Here is a 24883-nt window from a genome sequence, read left to right as displayed (position 1 = left end):
CGTTATTTTTCCATTCCTTCCTGGCAAGAGCATATAATTTTCCTTTCACAAACTAGAGGAAAGTTACAGAGGTTCTAAGAACACTGGAAGTTACTTTTCTCTGTCTCACTACTTACACTTTGCTGGAAGAGATGTTATCAATTACAGCAATTATGATAAAGTTTGGGTATCTTCCATTTCTGTGCTGTGTGTCACTCAAACACACAAAACCCTGTAATTATTATGTATGATCCGAAGTGTTCATGCTTTTGTCTCACTGGAAGTGAACCCTTTTCCAATTTGTATTCTGAGATTGTCAGTGTTTCATTCTGTAAGTACTATTGCTCCTTCCAAAGTGCTCAGGCAAGGCTCACATTTAAAGGATAATCACACGCCTCTTCCAGTGTCAGAACCTGTTTCCCAGGTTGCTGTGATGCTGACTGCTATAGGAGTCCATCAGTTGCCTCAGCTCAGGAGTTCCTTTGAGTATTTTGAAAACTTTCAGAAGCAAATTAGTGCAGTTACCAGCTATATGGCCTCAAATCAGATGGCTGAAGTGACAGAGCACAGACTGTGTGATAATCCATCATTCACCAAGAGTGGTGAAAAAAGGTTTTCCTGGTTTACTCAAACTGACCCCAAAAAACCCGTGTTTTTTTTCATTGCCAACCAGTTGAGGGAAGGGATTGTCCCATTCTGCTCTGTGCTGGTGCAGCCTCAGCTCAGGCACTGTGTGCACTTTTGGGCACCACAATATAAGAAATATATTAAGTAATGAAAGAGCATCCAAGGAAGGGCCACGGAGATGGAGTCTAGAGGGGAATATGGAAGGCCTTATAGGAGCCTACTGCTTCATCATGAGGGGAAGAGGAGGGACATGTGCCAATCTCTTCTCTCTGGTGATCAGTCATTGAACCCAAGAGAACGGCATGAAGGATTAGGCTGGATATCAGGAAAAAGTTTCTCACCCAGAGGGTGGCTGGCACTAGAACGGGCTCCCTGGGGGAGTGGTCACAACACCAGCCTGACAGAGCTCAAGAAGTGCTTGGACAACACTCTCAGGCACATGGTGTGACTCTTAGGGCTGTCCTGTGCAGGGCCCAGGGTTGAACTTAATAATTATCTTGAGCCTTTCTGACTCAAGATAGTCTGTGATTCTCTGATTACTTTAATAATAAAGGCAGAGTGGAAGCAAGATTAAAAATGTAAAGCATTGCAGTTTTGTCGCGCCTTGGTGCTTAAAGTCCCAGCTGGTGATGAGCAAGGTGGTCTGTAAGCTGGCACTGGCTCTCATGCATGTAGCTGACAGACTCTGATGCCCACAGCAAGAGGCAATGTGGGTCTAACAATCTTAGGATTTGTGGAACTGATTCTGTTCCACAGAACTGATTTTTAAATCTAATATAGTCCCTAAAACAGAGTCAGGAAAATGCCTATATTTTTTACAGGCAACTTCTAACTGGATGTGGAAACATTCAGGTTTTTTTTCTGGATGTGTGTATGCACATGTTCACTATTTTTCACTACCATGGATCACAGAAACAGCTTTAAGTCTGAGTTCCCTCACATATTTATATATGCTAAATAATAATTTCATTTAGCACATTCAATAGTAATTTGCATTTTATAGATGAGTATCTGTAATCAATACACAGATGAATTTGAAGCTTATGGTTTCAATCTGTGCCTTCAAACCAAATAAATTCATCTGTCATCTAGATTTCTCTTCAAAAACATGGTATATATATTACCTTTGACATCAAACTTTATTTTTTTCTGCTAAACTTCACTTATGTTCTGAAATTATTTTTTGTTGTTCATTGTGATTAAGGAGGAACCTTCTACCATAAAAATCAATCCCTTGGCACCATCTATGTATGATCTTCTGTTACTATAGCTATGTAATAATGATTTTCTAATTTCTTGTATCATCTGTTGTTCTAAGAAACATTTGTGCTCTGCTCAAAGGCTTAGAAATGCTGTAACACTGACATTTTTCAACTATTGCATTTTTTTTCTGTAACACTTCTATCATTTTATGTTCTATGGCAGAAATTCAAGAATTAACACGAAGAGAGCTATCTTAGGCAAGTTCACTCTTTTCCAGAAATAGACAGAGAAAAAGATGAGCACAAAGGTTGCAATTTACAATTATTTACAATTTAATAAAAATAATTTACAATTTACAATTGTTTATAACATCTGTATTTGATTTCAAAATTAGGCATGTGATCTTTCTACAAGGCAGGACTTTACATCACAGCATTAGAAGGGTATCAGAAGTCAGACAAGTTCCACAGGGCAGAGATAAAAAATATAAGAATTCTTCAGAATGGGGAACAATAACATAGAAAAAAAATGATCTATTTTGGGAAAGAAAAAGGGAACATCTTGAAACAGTACTCAAGTCGGAACTCCTACAGAAATGCTATCATACCTTTTGTCCCTGGGGGAGTAAACCTGGATTCACAACAGCTATTTTTCTAGACCTTGAAAGCAAGATGAGAATAAGGCAAGATGACTTGTGTGAATGAAACTTTGAAATCCTAGACATCTTCACCGTGATGAAGAAGGGTAGATGCAGCACTTGCCACCATCTACTGTGACGTCTTGTTTTAGTAGCAATAGACACGTATGCTTAGAGATGAGAGACAACACAGTTCTAGCACATATACCTGGATGAAAATGTAAAACACTGACATTGAGCATTCTCTGATCTGATTTGTTGACCTTCACAGAACTGACTGTAGACCAGAGGTTAACACTAAAATACAGACTAGCTGTAGCAGTTATTGTTTAATTTAAGCTAAAGGAAGGCTACATTGCTATATCTCTATAAAGCTGTTTGAGCATGTCTGCATCAGATTAGAAAATCATTCAATCATTTTCTAATCTTTTGTTTACTGCTGTGGAGAAAGGGTTTATCAGATTCAGTGTTTGTTTTTACAAATACAGTTTGACAAGGTGACTTGCCTTCTGAAGAAGCTCTTCATCCTCATTTCTTTTTAGGTAACTAGGGAAGAAAAGCTGTCCAGAAACTGTCATAAGAAAAGTACATACTTCTGAGCACCTAATTAGATGTTTTCTTTGCCGCTTTGAAAAGGCTTTGGCTTTGCTTTGTGCAGTTTCATATTCCTTCATTATCTTCCCTTAGAATGCCTCTGGCTGCATCCCTAATGCTTTCAGGCTCTGGAGAAAGACTCAGCTGTTGTCCAGAGGATCCATGTTCCACAAGGAACATGACTTTCACAGTTCCAGTCAGGGCACCTCCTCGTGCTGTGCAGTGATTTGAGGCTGCCAGCACATATTCCATGCCCCCTCCATGAGGCGTGCTTTCGTAGATTCACAGATAGCACTTCTCTGAAAGAGCATAGCAGCACAGGCACATATTGGGACCAACAGGGTTTTATCACCACCAGCAGCAGACTGCCCTTTCACACACGAGAAAAATAAATTTGGAATACTAGCCTGCCTATCTCTGTGTCACTCCATGGTGACAACCAAAGTCATACAAGTAGCTTGTAGAGTTAGCAGAGCAGCACCCATGCTGATCCTTTGGCTTGTTCAGGAAACACGCTCCTTTCCACACACATCCGAGAACCTGATCCAAGACCCCTCAGCACAGGGCTGAATCTGGCTTGGAAACTTCCTTGTCTCATTGTACAGTAGATTTCTCTGGGACAGAAGGCTGGCATGGGAGTCTTCTTTTGAGGAACTGTCCCAGGCAGAAAGGAGAAGGCTTGGCACCATCCTGCTAAGAATAGCTGCCTGTTTCACAAACATCCCCGTATATCAGCTGGGCACTTGGCACCAGGTCTCTCAGGGATGCTCTCCATACTGAAGGTTACTAGAACAAGGTACCTGCTGTCAGATGGATTTTATTTCTTCCAGAGACTCCACACCTCTGAAGTTCTTTTGCAATGGGGAACCTACCATGGGAATGTTGTGCAGTGGGACCTCTTAACACTGTTAGTCTCTCACAATGCCTTCAGGGTTTGGCATTCTGAGCCCAACTGGAAACCAGACATTTCAAGTATTTTGGGGACCTGAGAACTTGTCCCTTCCAGTGCCTTCAGTGACTTAGAGCTGACTGTGAGCTACTGTGACCATGGACTATTGTTTTCTGAGGCCTGGCTGCAAAAGCTTCTTCTTTACAAGGAGCTATTGTGGGGAAGAAAGCAAAGGCATTGTGTCTTCAACAATAATAATGAACTAAGGCTTCTTCATTATGTCCAGATGGAAAGAGAACTATCTTATTTTGTGTGCTTTGACTTTTTAAAGGCCTGACCGGTCAGAAAGACCATTAATATGAAGTGGCTCCAACTCCAATGTGAAGGAGGGGTATCTGTTGAATGCCCAGTAGTTGCCCATGTCCAGCAGCTGCAGTGTCCCGTGCCAGCAGGGCCATTTGCAGGATGACTAAATGCAAATGCAGCATGAACTGCATGGTAATGATGCTGCTTTCTGGGCATGCCACAGGAACAGCATCTCATACCAGTGACCAACTCATACTGACAAATTACAGCAGCAATCCCAGAGTCATCATGGAACACATGCTGGATATATGCAGTTCAGGACACCAATATCTTTTTTAACAGTGTTTCTTTTAGTGGAATTATGATGCACCTACTTAAATGTATTTGTTTGAGAAGAGGTAATGTTTACCTGAGGGGCTGCAGTATGCTAAGCCCTGCATAATGGATGAGGAAAAGCTTTCAATTTCTCAAAGACAATCTAAAGTAGATGCATTCTACAGACTGGGCATAAAATATATAGGAACAAATATAAAATATATATGAACAACATCATGCTGGAAGTATTTTGTCTTGGTTTTTTCTTTACAACCTCCAATATACACAACCATTTATATTTATATGTATGAACCCACACAATAAACAGCTGTCCAGAGCATACTTTCTTCCTGACAATCTCATCTAAGGTTTCCTTACTTATTTGCAACTCTTCCCAATGATTTATGACATATCTAGTCAAAATACTTAAGACTTATTCTGTTATAGAGATATTCTTTCCTGCTGTATTCATAACCAGATTGTTTAGACCTGCTTGGAATGGACACAGTGCTCAAGTTTGGAAGTTATGGCATGCTTATATCCTAGTAGATTCTATAAAGAAATGCTTTGAAATTTGGTTCAGCAATGTCAACGATTTTGCCCTTTGACTCCTCATATTAAACAGCACCTGAAATACCTACCTTTCCTTATAGGATGATCCTACTCAGCTTGTAAACTCTCTAACATTTTTGCTTCTTTTTTCTTAGCAATATAGGCGGTGTTCTCCCATTGTTACAAGTTTTTTGACTGCCTGACTCACTTGCCTGAAAATACATTCAAATGAGGTTTACAAAATGACAGGACCATATTTCTGGTTTCCACAGAGCAGCTAGTGAGGGAGCATGGAACAGCACCTTTGTTGAAAAGATGCCCTAGACACAGGCCAGATTTTTAAGGAGTTGCTTTTGGGGATTTGCCATCCAAATTTTGAGACATTCTAGAAGACCATTTCCCTGTGGTATTAGTGTGATGATTATTACATCATTCAATTGGAAAACAGAGGTGTAAGAAAAAAAATCTGTTTCCAGTTTCCAAGGTCTTTAAAAAGAAAAAAAGAGCTTTTAAATGCTAACTTAGCTGAACTCAGCATTGCACTTCAAAGGTATTAGTTATCCTTCCGGTTTGTCTCTGTGGTTTTACATGAAAATGTCATATTACAGCTTCTTCCTGAAAGGTAAAGATATCAAAATGCTCCTGTTTACTTTTTATGCTAATACAACTATATGGAGAAATAGCTGTTAATGATATTGATATGAGAAACCAATATATAAAATGTAATCATAAATAAAAAGCAAAATTTGTTTCCATAAATTAAACATGCATTACCAGGGATTTAAGTAATATAGGATTTCAGAGCTTGTTTAATTTTTACAGTATATTGAAAATTGCTAATGGTTCCCCCTTACTGAAAACTGCCAACTTAATTAAAATAATTAATAGAATTGTTCTTATTAAATCTTGAAGAAAGAACAATTTAAAAAATTGTGAGTATCTGCAAGCCATGAAGGCCATCAGCAAGTACGGGACCAGGTGGCACACTGGAATTAATGGGCACATACCAGGAGCAGACACAAGTGCAGGGATGGGAATGAGGCTGAGCAGCAATCAGGGGAACTGGGGGGAAGCATCTCCTTGAGTTCACACCTCAGTGCAGCTGGAGCAAGGAAAGAGCCTACTCATCTTGTTCCTGTAGAGTGTGAGGAAGAGGCATTTGGCATGCTTATTTTTCTTTGTAAATGAATGATTGCACCAAGAATATATCTTCTAGCAGCAAATTGTCCTTTAAACTGAACAGTTCTGCAAGGTCTGAAAATATTACTTGCTGTTTAGGCAATGACATGAAAGAACCCAAACAAGTGGGTTTTCTGTCTTATGTAGCTGAATGTACAGGTCTATGGGTTAGTATCACAGCTGGCCTGGGGTGCAGTCCTTAAACTGAAAGAGGAGGCCTTGACACATCTTCTCCACAACAGATTATGTTTGTATTTAATACTTGTCATTTTGAGAATAATTTTGTAATGGAAGAAAACCAGCACTATTTGTTGACCCAGCAGAATATAAGTATTTTAATCTCTGATGAAAAATTAATGTGACCAATAAATAGTAAATACATACCAGATTTTTCTTTCACCTATCATGTGTCTTGTATTACTTCAGCGTGTATCAGCTCCCTTTACCAGCTCAGCAAGAAAAGCAAAATAAATTAAATATAAGTAATGGATCAAAACAAGACATAATCCTTATCAATTAGAACTAAAGAGAAGAAGTTGTTAAGACACTTCCACAAGCCTATGGATTCTGCTACACATGAGGAATTAATGAGTTCTCACCTGCCTCACAGGTTAAAGGGATTCAGTTGGCCATGGAGACTGGCAGGCACAGTGCATTACAGAATCCCCCTTCAGGAGGTTGATTTCTAAAATTTACATTAAATCAGTTTCTTTTGCTCTTTTAATTCTGTGTAGCTATTCTGTAACCTTGCTCCTCAGGGGTTTAGCACCTTTTATTTTCTGGTTAAATTTACTTTCTAAGTTTGAGCACTTTTGGTGTTATTCAAGTATTGTCCCTTAGCCTACTATCTTTTCCTTCTTGAAGTATTTTTAAACAGCAGCAAATTCTCTCCTTCTAGCCCTTGTTTTGTTGGATGAAACATACCACACTCTCCTAATCTTCCCCTTGGCAGCCCTTCTTTGCATCTGTTTTAGTCTGAATATCTCTTTCTCTAATAGCACTGACCAAAGCAGTAATTATAGTCAACTCTGGCTGCCTGCAGTTTGTTGACTATAAGAAATACATATATATATATATAAAATAGAATCAGTATCTTCATTTCACTGCTGGAATGGACACTGACATGAGGTATCTTAAAGTGATCACACTTCAACATTTAAAAGTTTTATTTTCTTTCCTTTGGTAATGAAACCTCCTTCAAGTAACATCTCCTTCTGCATAGATAATTAGAAACTAAGAGGTGACCTAAGAGGTCATATATGAAAACCTCAGTATTTTTTCTTTTCTGATTTTCCCTAAAGGGAGATTATTATGCCTACTCTTTTCATTTGCTCATTTGGACTCCTTCTTTCTGCCTTCCAAAATCAAAGATATTTTGTCAATTTTGCAAATCTGACATTTTCACTTTCTCAACTAAAGCCTAAACTAATCACAAAACCATAGAAAAGCTTGGGTTAGAAGAAACCTAAAAGATCATCTAGTTCCAATCCCATTGCTATGGGCAGGGGCACCAATAAAGTTCCTGATTTTATTTCCAGGACACAGGCACATTTTCAAATAGTAACACTCATCTGGTCAGACAAACCTTGTAGTCATCTCTGAATGCATAAGTTACGTAGAATGCTTCTCTACTTATTGTCTTCTTGTGATTGCTTATCCTAGACTCAAGATTCACATTGATCTAATTTTTTCAGGTTTGGTCACATTTTCCTGGCCAGGAATTCTTTGGTGCAGCGATACAGTTATTTTAGTAGCTGTGACTGCTGAGTCAATTTCAGTTTGTTAACTGGATAGCCCCACAGCATTCCCAGGGTATTTTTTCAAAGCAGGATTCTTTTAACATGATGTTCTGCAGTACAGTATTCCTTTTTCCATTGTTAACATTTTTATTCTTCAGAGGCACTTCTTTCATTCTAGTCTATTCTCTTCTCAAATCCATGCTGCACTGCAATCATATTGTTCAAAATATTCATGATCCCTGCTAGATTCATCTGTGAAGGGAATTATCATGTTCTTCAGTCCATCACATCAATCAGTTAAAACCTGCTTGTATTTGACCCAGTGCTAATTCCTCTGCTCCCTACCAATAAACCCCTTTTACTTAAAATTCTGTTTCCTAATTTAGCAAGATCTCATTCCACCACAATTCTTACTACATTTTCTGCTGTTAAAGTATCATGCAGTATTCCACAGCCAATGCCTAAAAGTTCCGGAAAATACTTTTACTTTATATAGAGTGCTGTAGGAACACATCCATAGTAGTTAGGATTTCTGGCAAATTGCTATTTTTTTTTCAACCAAAATCTAATTATAGCTCAAGTCAAATACCTATTGCATCTCCACATTTTAATACGGTTTAGCAAGGAGAACAAACTCCTCATTAGTGACTGACAGTGCAGCACTTGCAACACAAAGGATCACAGAGTTAATTTGAAGGCATTCAATACAAGCATCTTGTAAATTTATGTACACAGAGGCCCAGAACAGTCTGAATTAATTACTCCATAGCTAAACTCAATTCCATGTGTACTTTTAAAAGCCACACTTAAGAAAAATATTGTTACAGCAATAAAGAAGAGGGGGAAAAGTAGTGAATGAAGGTAAGACAGCAGCTTCCAGCAAAAACAGTATTGTCACAAATCCAGATCTTACCCTATTTGAAATAAAATACTCAGAACATGAGATTTTATTTATAAAAAAAAAATTAAATGGAAATGTTATCACTTTGTGATAGGTATGTGTTTCGTTGGATAATATTTGTCCCAAAAAACTGTGACTGGAAACTTATGAATTCAGAATAATGCCTTTGATATCTCATGGATGATGCTGTGACTTTGCTCTTTGCCAGAAAGGATGTGTGCAATGTGTGTTGTTACATGAGACTACCTGATACTGTTTGTTTTGACTTAGGATGTTGGCAACACAGTTTAACTCTGTACAAAGTACCACTATCAGAATAATATTGGCATTTCTTTTTAATATGCTTAAATCATCTCACACCTATGGGAAAGGTTTGATCTCATTATTCTTCTACTCAGTTCTTAGTAATTGTTATGCAAAAGGGAGGCTGTATAAATGAAAGATGGATTATGATCATAAATCTCTGCCTTGCATGGCAAATACAAGGGAGAGAACTGAGGATGAAAAGGATGAATGTCTGAGAAAAATAATACATGTCAAAAATAAAAATAGATCAAATTAAAAAAAAACAAAACATCCCAATCAAATGTTTTCTTGCACAATCAAGAATACTATGTAGCACCTCCAAGGATCTCAAGATGTCTGCCTCATAGTTCCTTTCCAAACTGCAGCCTAATATTTTCAATGTTTTAAAACAAGTACAAAAGGTGACTATCATAATAAATGCTATTTTTAGTAGATAATGCAATGGCAGGTAATTAGTTCCAGACAGCAAAGTGACAAATGCACTGATTTTGGTGAAATTGGATCTTTTAGCTACTGCATAGAACTTATATTTTATCTAGTCAGTATTCTCATGCACTGTAGCTGCCTACTACAAGGCAAACACTCACCGAGGCACGTGGCAAACAATCTTATTAAAAGGTACCTGCCAACATGTGACAGCAGCTGTGTGCACCTGAAAGAGCACTGCACTGTTCTGAAGAACTCCCACATAGCTTCCTGCTGTTGAAAATGCTGTTTGATACATTGGGTTGTCACAGCTCACGATATGCAGGAAGTATGCTCAAAGGAATGGGCAGTAGGACTGGAGTAAGTTCTAAACATTAACTTCACAGCCCTGACATAACTTCAGGAGAACCCATATAATTTATGTAATTTGATGTTTCAACTTCTAATTTTCTTTCTGACTAGAACTGGCACCCAAACCTGAAGCTTTTCTAAGAAACTTTTTCATTCATATGAACTATCTCAGTATTTTATTTCCTTTATCTGGAATAGCTAACTGGAATAGCTAATAGTAATAGTAACTGGAATAGCTGCTCACATGAAGTTTTGGGCTTGGGATTACTTTCAAATAAAAAATTAATCAATCTGAAGTTATTCCCATAACAACAATAAGCAGAAAGTTCTAAAAATACCCGGTGATGTTGATAATTTAATAGGCCATTTACAGTCATCCAAACATTTTACTCAATACTGTTATGTACAAAATCCACTAAAATAAAAAAAAAAATTAAATGTTATTTTTCAGAAGTAAAAGTGCAATTAACACAGGCTAAGTTTTTGCAAGAACATTACATTTCTATTAAATTCACTGCCTACATAACAGCCTAACAGGTATATTGCCTACACTAAAGTGAATGAGGATTTAGGTTTTTTTGTTAACTTTGAATAAGCCTGGTAGTTGATAAATAAAGGTTTTCTGCCATTGTAATTATCATACATACATCCAAAAATGCATTGCACAATTGTTTCCATAATTTACAGTTTTACTGACTTTCAGAAATTAAAGTAGAGCAACAGTAAGATTCATTAAGTTCCAGAAATAATTAACACCATAAAACCTTGTAACAAGTGTGCACAAAACAGCCATCCTGAATGGCTTTCTCCAGAATTCTGATAGCTTTCCAAAGATGTTATTTACCCTGAATCAATATTCTTCCTTTACAGTACCAAATGGATTTTCTGGAAGAAGATTTACATTTATCTTTCATGCATTACTTATTCACAATTTGGAAAGAAATGGCAAGCCTTCATACATGTCAGCCTTTAATTTTAGCCAGTCCTGAAGCCTCTGCAAAGCTGATTTTTCTTGTGTTAATATTTTTGCAGCTTTTCTCAGTTTTTCTTCATTTCTTTCTAAATAACGAATTCCATCTGTCTGCAGCTGACTGAGTTTCTCTTTACGACTTTCATCCAGGGGTATGTCTTCATTCATAAGAGGGTTAAATCTGAAATAAGTATCTGGAGGTAACAGTGCATCCAGCATGGTGTGAACTTCTGTATTGAAAACAAATGAAGAAAACAGTTAAATTCCCACAAGAGAGTCTAACATCCTGCAAGTGCTCTGAACAACAACTGCTCTGGAATGACACAGTAAGAGTAAATATGAGCTGCTTTGCTGAGTAAACATTTTTCTGCCACTGCCTTATTGAAACCCCTTTCTCATTAGAAGATTTGTAGATGATCCTGTAGCTCTGTTTACTCTGGAAAAGCTTCATCTTTTATTCCAAGACAACTTTACTGGTATGTCAATTAAGTAGACTTTGCAGCTATCTAGATTTTTAATTACATTCCATTCCTTAACAAGTAAGAGCATATCCTGAAAAGCAGGAATGTAACTTTCATTTTCCCATTTCAGGATACCTGTGACTTATTACACTTGGTACTAACAGAAGTAGGTATTATGAAAACAAGAGATGTTCTTCTGCAATGTCAAAGTAAAAATTTGTAGGACTGAAGCTTTATTTTGTTTAAAACTATTTTTTAAACACATTACTACAGATTTGAGGCTTGAATTTAACACACATTTAATTTAAAACATTCAAGTTAAATTATATTACTTCAGCTAACTAGTAAAATAAAAAACTATGTAATGCATTAATATGTTACTATTTTATAACCTGTTTCTCTCTCCTTTTAGATCTTTTTGTTGGCCTAGTTAAAATTCCATTTCTATCACTTCCTTCAGTATTCATTCTATCTTCTTTGTTTTCTTACCATGTTCCTCCATTCTTTTAAACATCTATTGTAATATAAAATGTCTGAAGTGAAAAAAAAATATTATGGACAAGATCAAAGCAAAAGATTCTTGTAGATTTGAAATCCTCTTGGCTTGGCTTCTCCTCTTGCAGATAACTCAGCTATGTCTGTTCTTGTCTCACCACATCCAGTTTTTCTTGCCCTATTTAATACTCTCCCTTTTTTTTTTTTCCTTCATAATTTAAGTTCCCATTTGCTCAAATCTACTCTCCTCTCTTCCCATTTCTTTTCCCTTGGTCTCCACAATGAACTTTCCTTTCTTCCTCTTCCCTTTGAATTTCTTGCCTCATTTTTCAGCTGCAATGAAACTTTCTGATAAAAAGTGGAGAGCACATATTTCCTTCCCACAATTTCCACTGCCTTTACACAAACCAAAAGGCAATCCAAAATTTAGCTTTTTCCTACTAGTGACAGTCAGCTGACAGAGACTATAGAGCAAGGGATCTAGACTGTAAGAGCATTTCTTGTTCCCTGGCTTTTTGCAGTTATCAGTTTCCTTTGTAATGGGAGGGGGAAATTATCTGTGTATCAATATTTCCTGTTTATAAAAATAAAACAGATGTAAACTGCTAGTGACAGTTCCAGTGTACTCCCATCTAGGAACCAAATTTACTTTAGAAACAGATGTTTGGCTTCTCCTGACAGCAATGGAAGTCATTAGCACTGGCAGATACAGTACAGTCCTTGGAAGAGTAAAGGTATAAAAGCATATATAAAAAATATGAGAAATCAAATACTTTTTCTGAAGCTGTTGAAAATTGATGCTCTATATTGTTCTAGAATCAATGTTCTATATCTACTAAGCATTTCTGTGTTATGGGAAAAACAAATAAAATATAAGAAAATATGATTTTTAAACAAATTCCTGAATGTGCTTTTTATCCTAAAACTCAAGTAAAAAGACTTATCCTCCATAAAATACATAATACTGGTACTAAAACTATACATAGTAAGCTACAAAGAGACCTGCTTCAATTAATTTCATGGGGCTGGTAGAGAGGAGATGGGGAAAGATGAAAGGAAAGGTTGAAGACTGTTCTCTGAATTGGAACTATAATTCTAAGAAACAAATAAAATTTTAGACAGTCACAGTACAAATGTATCTTAAGACACCAACCTTCTGTATCAGTTGCACTGTTGATAACATTTGTCAGTTTAGCTTTCAGACTGGTGTGTGTGACATTGGTCTTCACCTCACTTTCGTACCGACCAGTGCCCAGTGAAATCAGACACTGCAATGGAACATTCGGCCAGAGACACTTGCACTCATGAACTGCCAGCGCAGAAGGATTATTTAGGAGCAGACCTCCATCCTGTAAATTAAGAAGAAATACAAATATTGGTGCTATACATCTGATACGGTCATAAAAGAAACTGCAACTACAAATTAAACTAGCATAGCCCTAATATACAAAACCAATTAAAACCAATAAGCATTAATTTCCAACTTTTGTGAAATTGAATTGAATCTGTTTGTGTGATGCAGCAGCTGCCTAGCTTGGCCTCGGCAAGTCAGAGCAGCTGCTGGGGCTGTGCTTGGTTCTACTACATTATATAAAAGTGGCAGGCTGAAGCGGCAGCATTCACTGGAATGTCTAGAGAAGTTATGATTTCATTTTCTGAAAACCTTTTCAGTAAGACAGATATGCATATTGACAATTTCTTAATCAAAAATTTTTCCCTCAAAATACTTATTAGTGATTAGTTATTACAAGAAATTTTTCTGTAACAAAACCCAAATCACTACCTGCAGGTTCCAAAACAAGTTAAAAAAGAAGAATCAAAAGAACTAAGCTTGGCCAAAGCTTACTTTGTAAACACACTCATTACACAGGATGTTACAGCCTTGATTTAAGAGTTGGAAAGTCATTTAGGTTGGAAAGCACTTACTGAGTGCATCTGGCCCAACCCACCTACTCAAGCATGGTCAGCTACAGCATGCTGCCCAATGCCACGTCCAGTTGAGTTTTGAGTATCTCCACAAATGGAGACTCCAAAACTCCAGTGGGCAACCTATTCTAGTGCTTGACCACCCTCAGAGTAAAATATTTTTCCTGTGTTAAGATGAAATTTCGTATGTTTTCATTTACACCATTTTCTCTTGTCCTACTAGTGGACACTACTGGGAAGACCACAGCTTCCTCATCCTTCCCTCCCATTCTTGATTGGTACACATGGGTAGACTTTGCTCCTTGAGCCTTCCCTTCTCTTGGCTGAATTGTCTCAGCTAACTCAGTCTCTCCTCACAGGAGGGTCCCTTAATCATCTTTGTGGCCCTGAACTGGACTAACTCCAACAGGCTCATGTCTCTCTTGTACTGGGAAAGTGGAAACAGCACTCCAGATGTGACCTCAGCAGTGCAGAGAGGAAGGACCATCCCCCATGATCACTGGCAGCACTGTTGATGCAGCCCAGAATACTGTTAGCCCTTTTTTAGGATTGCTTTGTTAGCAAGTGGGCATCACTCATGTTGAGCTTATTGTTCACCAGTACAAGGTCCTTCTCTGTTAAGCTAATTTACAACTCATTGCAATGAGGCTATTCCTCTGCATATGCAGGGCTCTGCCTTTTGCCTTTTTGAACTTCATGAGAATTCTTCAGTCTGTTGAGGTCCCTCTGAGTGGCGGCCCAACCATTCATGTGCCAGTCATTCCTCCCATGTTTGTATCATCCATGGAATTCCTGCAGGTATACTCTGTCCAATCAGCCAGGTCATTAGTGAAGACATTAAATAGAATTTGCCCCAGTACTGACCCCTAGGTACACCTCTAGTACTGTGACTTGACTTGGTGACACTGATCCCAACTTGGGCCTGGTCATTCAGCTAGTCTGTATCTAACTCACTGTCTATTTACCTAATTCACACTTGGTCAACTTGTGTATGGTATTATGGGAGGTAAGTGTACAAAGCTGAGGTAAACAACATCCAACACCTTCTATTTGTCTACCAACTGCAGAAGGCTGCCAGGGTTGGTCAATCATGAGTAAACTACTTTTTAAATCCATGCTGACTACTCATGATCACCTTTTTGTCCTTCATGACTTTATAAATCCTTTCCTAGAGGATTTCCTCTATCATCTCCCGAGGGACTGGGCTGAAGTCAATGAGCCTGAAGTTCCCCAGAGGTTTCTTCTTGCTGCTCCTGAAGACATGAATGGTATCTGCTTTCCCAATAGCCCATCATCTTTCACAATAATCAAGTCGCCTCACAATGGCCTCAGCCAGATCCATCAGCACTCACAGGTGCTACACATCATACGTTATGAATTTATGTATGACCAGTTCAATTAACTGCTCCTTAACCTGGTTCTTCTCCCATCAAGTATAAAATCCTCCTTGCACCAGACTTTCACTCTAGCTGCAGGGGCCTGGGATTCCTGAAAGCCATTTTTACTGGCATAGAGTGAGACAAAGGCAGCATTAAGCATCTTGGACTTTTCCAAATAGTTTGTCACAAGCTCTCTTGCCCCAGTCAGTAGCAGGCACACATTTCCCCTAGCTTTTTGCTGCTTGTGTAGTTGTAAGATCTTTTGGTTTTGCCCTTTATATCCCTCTCCAGGCCAGCTTTTGTTTTCCTAGTGCCACGTCACCAAGACTGGTCAGGACATCTATACTTCTAGGTCACTTGTCTCTCCTACACCTTTTGTAGGCTTCCTTTTTATGTTGGAGTTCAGTTAGGACATCCTTGCTTATCCCTGCCTGCCATCTTTGCCTGATTTCCTGCTTATTGGGGTGGTCCTTTCCTGAATTTGGAGGGAGTGATTACTGACTATCAGCCAGCTCTCCTAGACCCCTCTTCTCTTCAAGGCCATAGTCCATGAGATTCTTCCAAGCAGAGCTCTGAAGAGGATGAGGTCTGCTTTCCTGAAATGCAGTGCTCTAGTCCTTTTTTTCCTCCCTGCTTTCTCCCCTTAGGATCCAGACCTCCAAGGCTTTCTTCAACTTTCATATCCCTGACCAGTTCTTTATTCTTCATAATCACCAGGTCCAGCAAAGCACCCTTCCTTGTTGGTTCCACCACCAACTACGACAGCTGCTGTCATCAATGCACTTGAAAGATCTCCTTGGTGCCTTAAGCTCTTTTGTATTGTTCTTTCATCAGGTATCAGGATGATACAAGGTCCTGTGAAGACCAGTCCTGGGGGTATGAGGCTTCTTTAAGCTGTCTGAAGATCAGAATTCAGCCCAATACTACTAGGAACAAATGCTACTCTAGAATTGAGGAGAGATATCTTTTGCTAGCAATATGTTATAAGTGTAGTTGATAAGGCTGGCATAAAATATTGCAGGACTAATAAGAATCAGTGTGAATGACAGTAAACCCAAGAAGCATTCAGACAATGAGATTTTGATCCATTGAATCTCAAGAAGTATACTCAGCACTTCCTGGAAGTAAAATGACCATCACTCCAACTAAGAAAGATTAATTTGGAACTTGAATTAAACAGCTTTTTTTATTGGGAATGCCTTAAAACCAGCAGTTAAAAAAGCAAAACTTAAATTTGAGAACACTATCAATAGCAGAGATGAAGACAGCTATATCCATTCAGAATCTGTACAAACTAGTTAAATATAAAAGAGAGTATTTACTAGAATAGGTATGATGCAAGCACTCCCTATATTCTAAAGTTTCCTGAAGTCCATATATCCCATATCTGACCATCACATTACTAGAACAATAAGAAAAAACGACTCTACCCAGAAAGAACTTAGAATAAAAAAGGTTTTAGAGATGAAAAACATTTTACAGAAATTCCTTGTAACTACAGCTTGCTAGATAAGTAAAAACAGGATTAATGAGCTTAGTTTTTTGAGCTTTCATTCTTTTAATTATCCTTTCATTTCAACCTACAAAAAGCTCTTTGAACCCTTTCTGGATACCATCCGCCTTGCTCAAAATGCTAAATACACTGCTAACATGAATGGTTTCTTCAGTGCCCATTATCCTTTCCTCATGTTTAATCTAGAAAACTAAATATAAGGATGTTTTTGTCCTCTATATAATTCCCTATGAATCTTTAGCTAAAATTTTAATAATTATCATAATGGTGTTTAATTATTTTCTTAAATACCAGATTAAACACATGCTTACAATATATTTCCACTGATATTGTCAATATAATTAAACATGACTACTATGCCATAGGAAAATTATGTTATCATAAGTTATCATAATATTCTGTTATCAGAAGTTTGAGGGTATATAATACTAGAATACCACAATATTTTTGTAATGCTGACAAACACAAGATCAAAGGAACATAAAATACCTACACATACCAAATGTGTTTGTGATGATAACTAACAGCTTTGTGCAATATGATTTCCATATTTAAACATTCTCCAATTTAGGTTTATTGTAATGACAATAAATTCCTAATGATTTTCAATTTAGACACAGCTTCTAGCATTTACACAGATAATAGACACGTCAGTTTATGAAAGTTAGAAGCAGGACTAAGAAAGGAAACTGACTTTTTTTTCTTCTCCTCCAAGAGATTATGGGTGATAATAACCACATCCTAATCAATATTTCAAATAAGATTACTCTGTTAAAAAAGCAATGTTCATCATACTGCTTTTGCTGATAATGATCAACTACTAAAGGAGTAAATAATGCTGTTAATTAAACTGTACTATTAAGGACACAGTAAAGGAAATACTGCAGTAATTTGTTGAAATCTGCAGCTCCAGCAACCATACAGCTAATTATGTCAAAAGCTAAAATTCTTGTGAAAAAGTACTTTCACCATTTTTAAAATTAGTTACAATTTCACTTTTATGTGCATTCTAAGAAAATGTAAACAACATTCTAAAAATCAAAGACTAGAAATTAACCCTACAGATTCTAAAGAATTCCTCTAACTTCATAAAACTGGAAAAAAGCCCATCCCAATAAGTCTACTGACCTAGCAATACAGAAATATGAAAGCCAGATCTAAATATTTTAAAATTAATTTTAAGAAATTATGACACATCCTTCTCTATGCTTGCCTTTGAGACACAGGAACAGAATTCCCAAGTGATTAACTCCACATTTTGTATGCAAGACAGTGATCACTGATCACTGATTTTTTATGTACAATTTTGTACATAAGATACTGAGATCACAAGAAACTCCACCGATCCTTGTTTTGAAGAGCTGCTAAATCTGTCTTAATTTTTTTCTGATTCTGTTGAACTTATTTTATAGTGATAAAATATATATTTTTATATATATATATAAAATAGCTATAAACTCATCTAAATTACTTATAACTTACTAATTTAAGTATTTTATTGTAAGCATGCAGCTTTTAAAATATATTTATGAAAATACATTAACCAACATGCAATAAACATAAATACTGATTGATTGCCAGTAGTATGGAATGTCTTGGTAACTAACAACAGCTTACTCATCCATGGCAGTTTTCATGAGCTTTCTTGCCACTCTAAAATTCCATGCAATTAAACATCTGGAAGTAAACAAGGCAAATTTATCTGACCTATGGCTGCAGAAATGCAACATCAATCCCTGTCTGTCTCAATACAAAATAATGCAAACAAAACAATGATCATTATACCACATATGATGCTGCAAAAATCTTGTTGATATAAAGAGATATTTTAACTTATACTGTGTCAAGTTTTAACTTACAGTATAAGTTTCAAGCTACAATTCAAATTCTACAAAGCAATGCTAACTTTACGTGCAGCCCTAAACCTTTTCGGCTCCTATTATTATATCCTTTTTGACAGATGGAATGTCTTCCTTTCCTGGGTATTGTTAGCTAGGTCCCTAGGGAATGGTACTGCCTGTGTGCATACAGAAAAAAGAGAGGCCACATGAACAGAATATTCAATTAATTACTATATTATCAACACACAATGGATCTAAAAGCAAAACCAATAGATCAAGTGAAGTGACTATCCCCTTCCACTCAGTATGCACAAGGCCAGACTGGGGATAGATACTCTGCACACCCAGTTACAAAGCACTGAAAAAGTGGAACACATACAGTAAAGAACCACTAAGATGGTTGGGGCCTGAAACACAATATATAAGAAGAGATGCAGGGAACTATGTTTGCATACCCCATTAAGAAGAGAAATCCAAGGAGAAAGCTAATCAGTGTTTCACTGTCTAAAGTAGAAACACTCAGATTCTTTCAAAAAATACAGAATAAGAGCTGGAGAAACCATGGAATCTCCACCCTCAGATATTTTCAAAACTAAGCTGGGGAAAGTCTTGAGCAACCCAACTTTGAGGTTTAGCCTGTTTTGAACAGAAGGTTGGACTAGATAACCACCTGCGGCCCCCTCCTCCTCGTTTTACTAAGGTTCTACCCTATATAAAGAAATACTGCATGAATGATGCATGTAATTTTTGCTGTAAAATGAAATTACTTTTCCAAATCCATTCTTATTAGAAACTGAATTTTATCAGTCCAGTCTCAGTCTTGTGGAAAATGTAAAATTTGTAGTGCCAGGAGTGCCTGTACATTTCGGTTGGATATTTAAGAAAAATGTCTTAATCAAAAAACATTAGAACACAATGAAGAGGGAAGTGGTGGAGTCACCATCCCTGGAGGTATTTAGAAGACATTCAGATGTGGTGCTTAGGGACATGGTTTAGTGCTGGACTGGGCAGTATAAGGTTAATGGCTGGATTTTGTAGGTTTTTTCCAACATAAATGGGTCTATGATTCACACCTTGCAATCTTTAATAGAAAGGGTAACTTACAGGAACCCGTCAAATAAGTGAGCTGTTGACCTATACCCACAACAGGTGGAATTGGCCCAAGTTTTGACTCAGGACTCAGTGTTAGGCAAAGAGCTAGGTCAGATCCCTTTTTCTTTCTGTTCTCCCATTCCTGGATTATCTGGCCTTCCCTACATTTCCCTCGCTGCTCTCATTTAGCTAGATCTCAATCCTACAGCAAACTCTCTTTCTCACTTCCCCAAACACACGAGTCACCCCTTCCCTTCTCTGCAGCTATGCTCAGTGCAGTGGCAGGTGCCAGACACTGCTTCATCTGCTGAACTTTGCAAAACCATTCTACACTTGAGTCAACTTAATTTGCTGGCAGTACACCAAACAGCAAGTGCTGGAGTAGGAATGCTAATGCAAGGAGATACAAGAAAAGGGGGCATAACTCTTCCAATGTCATCATGCAGTGAAGCAGTAGGAAAAAAAGCTTTCTAAAAATTTCTAAACAAAAATTAGTGGAAGTAATCAGATAAGTTAATATTAAAATGGAACTTAATAATACAACCCCAAATTTGCTAGTGATAGTAGTGAACTCAGGGACTAGAACATTGTTTTCAGTCTTTCATCAAAGGTTTTCCAGGTGTTAAACATTCATTGAACAACATTCATTTGTTCTGTTTTATTTAATACCTTATTCCCAGATGAAGCCAATTAATTTCTTTCCCGCAGATTTTTTTCACAAAAATTCCTTAAGGCAACAGCAACCATAGTTTTGGGGCTTGCTGGTAGGTAACAAGGAGTCTAAAGCTGTAGCTGGTATTTTCTATCATTGTTCTGATAGCTGCAAAATGGTCAGTCAATGCTCCCCTGTGACTTGACGTACAGATCTTAAATTATTTAAAGCACGAAAATGCACCTTTTGTAAACAAATGCTCCAATAAAAACTCTCTTGGAGACTCGCTGCTTGCACAGTTCTAGAGGTACAGAAAGGCCTGGTTAAACTTTGTGAAATAGATGGGTGCAAATTCTACAATCAGGAGGAAAATGGACTGCAAAGTCTCAAAGAAAGTGTTCCAGAGCACTCAGAAGGCTGGTAGCACAGGACTTTCTGAAAATCTCCTATATAAATAATTATGGTGAATGGGCAAAAAATCACCAGTGACATACTTAAGTCAGTACTATGAAAATAATTATTTAAAATTAAAATACTAAAATTCAAAAATCATACCATACTTTACCACGAGAGAGCAATTGTTTCTCACAAGAAAATTCACTACATTCATAGGCTCTCATTGCATTTCCTAATTCTGTCAGACTCAAGTTGAGCCTTGTGACTGTTCTGTATAGCACCTTGTGCACTGCACGGTGTCATTTAAATGATACTAAACTTTGTGAAGAAAATAATCTAGCACTGAATGAAGGATATATAATGTATGAAAGCCAAGTCTGATATTTGGAAGCTGAGTTTGTTGGCTCCATAGTAACCACTTCACATCACTGCCTATGCAGACATGCTTTGCATTTTAGTTCACTCTTATAGACTTGCTCTGTTGTTTACTTTTATTGTCTTTGTGAAAAAGCAGAGACAGAATTAGTACAAAGCTATCACAGGACAAGACAAGCTAAGATTCTGAATGGACTTCTGAGAAGTATTTTTAAATTCTGTGCTTAAAGTCAACATAAATATAATAAACATGCTTAAGATAAGCTTAAGTCTAGTTGCTGCAAATAACGAGTTTGAGGAGTTGCTGTATAATAATAAGGGGTTTCTTCTTAGAAAAATTAAGGTAACTATTTTAAAAACATTTACTCTACTTTCAGTAAGTAAATGGGTATGCCTTGCCAAATCATTTTATAAAATCATCCCAATACATTTATGTATGGAGCAGCAAATGTCCTCAGAGTAGAGGGCAGGAATGAGAAAGAGAATTCTTTCCCTGCCTAAAGTAGTAAGGTCTATCAATTCAGCTAACTTCAAGATACACATCCCAGCCTAGTCCTCTTCACTGCTCTGGGCACCCAGTCTGATTATGAAAATGTCAGTACATGTACTCTAAGCTTTAAGGCTTCCTCAGTCAAGCATCACAGGGCTAAAAAAGTTATAGTTTTTGACAAATGCTTTGTGAAAAAGAAATCTATATATTCAGATTTAACTATACAATAAACAAGCCCCCTATAGCATTCAGCACAAATACTCCGTTTTCAATATGAAGATTACATGATTATGTTATTCTGTTACATATATACAAATATGTTTGAAATATACATGAATTATAGCTTCCTCTTGGGAGTAATCAGTCAGACTGGTGAGTGCTACTGAGGATGAAACTGATGAAGAGGAGCTCCCAATATGACAGGAAATCTTTATTTTCATAAACGAACTATTTGTCAAAAATATATAAAATTTTATAAACATGAAACAGGACAGAAGCAAAATTGTTTTCTCTTTATCTTGCTGACAAGCAATGGATGGTGATGCCAATATTTCTAACAAATCTCAAAAATGTATAGTGACCAAGAACAATTTGTTCTAACAGTGTGTTCCACTTTGCTTTTTAAGTGAGTTTTTTTTTTTTAAATAACTTCAGTAATTTTTTATAAAGCGCACAATGACCTACAGTTGTCTCCTTATACAAATATTAATCCAATTTATTTGGGAAGATTCACCCTTGCTTCATGCTAAGAAGGAGACTACTGGGTCATTTACATACAACTATAATATATTCTGCAATATGCTGATTCCCAACAGAGGCCCTAATTGGTGACAGATATAAATGCAATCCTCCTATACACAAAATTTCTAACAACTACAGAAAGAACTTATTCCTTATTTAGGGAGAAGCAGAGCACTCCTTTAGATTCCTGAAATAAACATCTTGTATTCATTATTTTGAAATGCTGTCTCAAAATTATTATTTCTCTTTAGACACTTGAAAAATAAACATTTAAGTTACTTGTCATAGTTCTGAAGAGTGCAGTGAAAAAGGGATTTCCCTTGAACTGGCATTGGGAAAAATTTAGAGAAAACATTTGTACATTAATAATGTACATTTGTACATTAATTTTCATATGAAAATTAAATGCATTTGTATTTATATTATTGAATGATACCAATATTGAATTTCTATTACTGCATTCTTTCACAATTAAAGAAAATCCAAAGTTGCATTAATTATATTTGTACTTCTGCCACACCAGTTGCAGACTTTATACTGAGATCACATGACAAAGTAAAAAAAAAATAAATCTAATAATGTTTTAAAGTTTACTGTAAAGCTTCCATTTCAGTTCAACTCTTTTTCCATACAGTATTTATTTTTCTCCCAAGCAACACCATAATACAATTGGCATACACCCAAATGTCATGTTCGGTGCTTCAGAGAACTTTCAATACTATTGCTCTTATATACAAAACATTAAATAATATATTTTACATTCATTAGAATGAATGCCTGTCTGAGGTAGACTCCTCAGTGATTATCTTGAATTATTAGCTCATCCTAGTGAGTCATTAATTCACAGAAAATGACTAGCTGCTCTGAAGACATCACTGAATTTATGGGTTTATGTCAGATACAGAAAATATATGCTTACAGGATGCTGAGGAAGTTTGCTAAATATCAGTAGATGTCATAAAAGAAATAATTGTTTGTCAATAAAATATATTGTCAGATTATTTCATTAAAAGTGTAAGTTGTGCATGACAGACCTAATTACATTAATTCTGCAGCTAACAACAGCACACATCACAAAAACAGTATGTATTTTAACTGTGTTTGCCAAATGATGAATTGCCTGTAATATTACAAGTAAAGGTCACACTGTGTAACCTAAGGAAAAAATGAGCCCTGATGGCTGAACCTACACTGACCCCAGAGAGACTCAGGTTCTTTTACAATACCTGTGAAGCATGGGCAAGGTTCAATAGCACAGTTAAAATCCCAAAACCAAACCAACCAACCGAAAAAAACCCCAACCCATGGGTCTGAATAAAATCCTTCTGTATTCAGATGATGACAGTCTAAAAGTTTTGTCCTTGCTAACAACATTCAACTTAGGAAGCACGTAAATACTCTATTTGCTATGGCAGAATATATTGGACTAAGGAGAAAGCTTTAGGAGCTGCAGAAAACCATTACATTAATATTAAGCCACTACAAGTGTGCAAGGAATCCTAGATATGGAGATATCCTAGTCTTCATGAAATGTGACCATGTTAAATTTTCAAACCTTAAAAAATTAAATTTTGTTTCACAAGATAACAATGGAAACATTTAGACTCAATACATTTTTACATCAGTAACTTGATCAGTGTTATTGCTATTACTCATTGATATTAGTTTTCCTAATTAATTGGTCTACATTTTTAGCTGCTTGCTTATTAAACAACAGTAAAATGTCAGGAACATCAAAATGCATTGAGAAAAATACAGAAAGACTAGTAATGACCCACAGGGAATGTAGGTGGCTCATTATTGATATATCATTTATAAATGCTACCTAAAACATGTTGGTCATTCATCTGTTCAAAACCATGTAACATTCAATGCTGTAAGCTACCTCTACAGACAACTTTCAGAACTAAATATATTACAGACTCCACTAATTTTTTATATTTCATATTGCAATTGCAAACTAAAATTGGATTTCCAACTAAACTTTTATTTATAGAACTGTTCAAGCTACCTATATTTCTTAAGACAATTTTCTTCCTTACATTTTGGCTCAAGCATTAGATTTAATTTCAGTGCAACTGAAACAAACTATGTTTTCAGCTAAAGAATTTGATCTTAAAATGGACAAAATGTAAGAGATAGAGTGAATCCATTATTGAAGATAATTGCTGTGAAGGGTTCAGGATTTGGACATGAACTACCTAGTATCTGTATCCGCAGTGGAGGCAGGTAGATGGGGAGAAAGAACTGAAAGAAAAATTCTGCACTTTCACAAGTCCCCTAAATTAAGAAGTACATGGCCAGATGACAAAATACAGTTGATATCAGAACCATCATGAGAAATCTCTGAGTAGAGAACTATCACATAATGATTTAAACCACCAACATATAAAGTTTCAGCTGGAAAGGCAAGTGTAACTCTGAGCTGTATCTTCCACTGAAAAAGGAAACACATCATATTGTTACAGTAACACATGGAATACTGTGTTACAGCCTGACCAAGTTGACTCCTCTGAATTTTGTTTCTGATTTAAAAGGGCTAATTTTG

At 36.7% G+C, this 24883-nt stretch overlaps 1 protein-coding gene across 5 annotated transcripts in view; it reads right to left on the bottom strand.

Annotated features, from left to right (window-relative positions):
• Positions 1-8610: 8610 nt before the first annotated feature.
• The window catches only part of PNPLA8 (patatin like phospholipase domain containing 8), a 39496-nt gene continuing 23223 nt past the window's right edge, over positions 8611-24883 (bottom strand). For all 5 annotated transcript variants that reach the window (XM_015627820.3, XM_033514778.1, XM_015627821.3 and 2 more), the window contains 2 exons: positions 13084-13279; positions 8611-11204 (listed from right to left, as the gene is read on the bottom strand). In XM_015627820.3, the coding sequence (XP_015483306.1) occupies positions 10930-11204; positions 13084-13279 (471 nt within the window). In that variant the 3' untranslated portion in view covers positions 8611-10929. The remainder of the gene's footprint in view (positions 11205-13083; positions 13280-24883) is intronic.

Source organism: Parus major, chromosome 1A (assembly GCF_001522545.3).
Source record: "Parus major isolate Abel chromosome 1A, Parus_major1.1, whole genome shotgun sequence".
NCBI lineage: Eukaryota > Metazoa > Chordata > Aves > Passeriformes > Paridae > Parus > Parus major.
The sequence above is the reverse complement of the archived record's forward strand: the minus strand, read 5'-3'. Positions and strand labels throughout refer to the sequence as shown.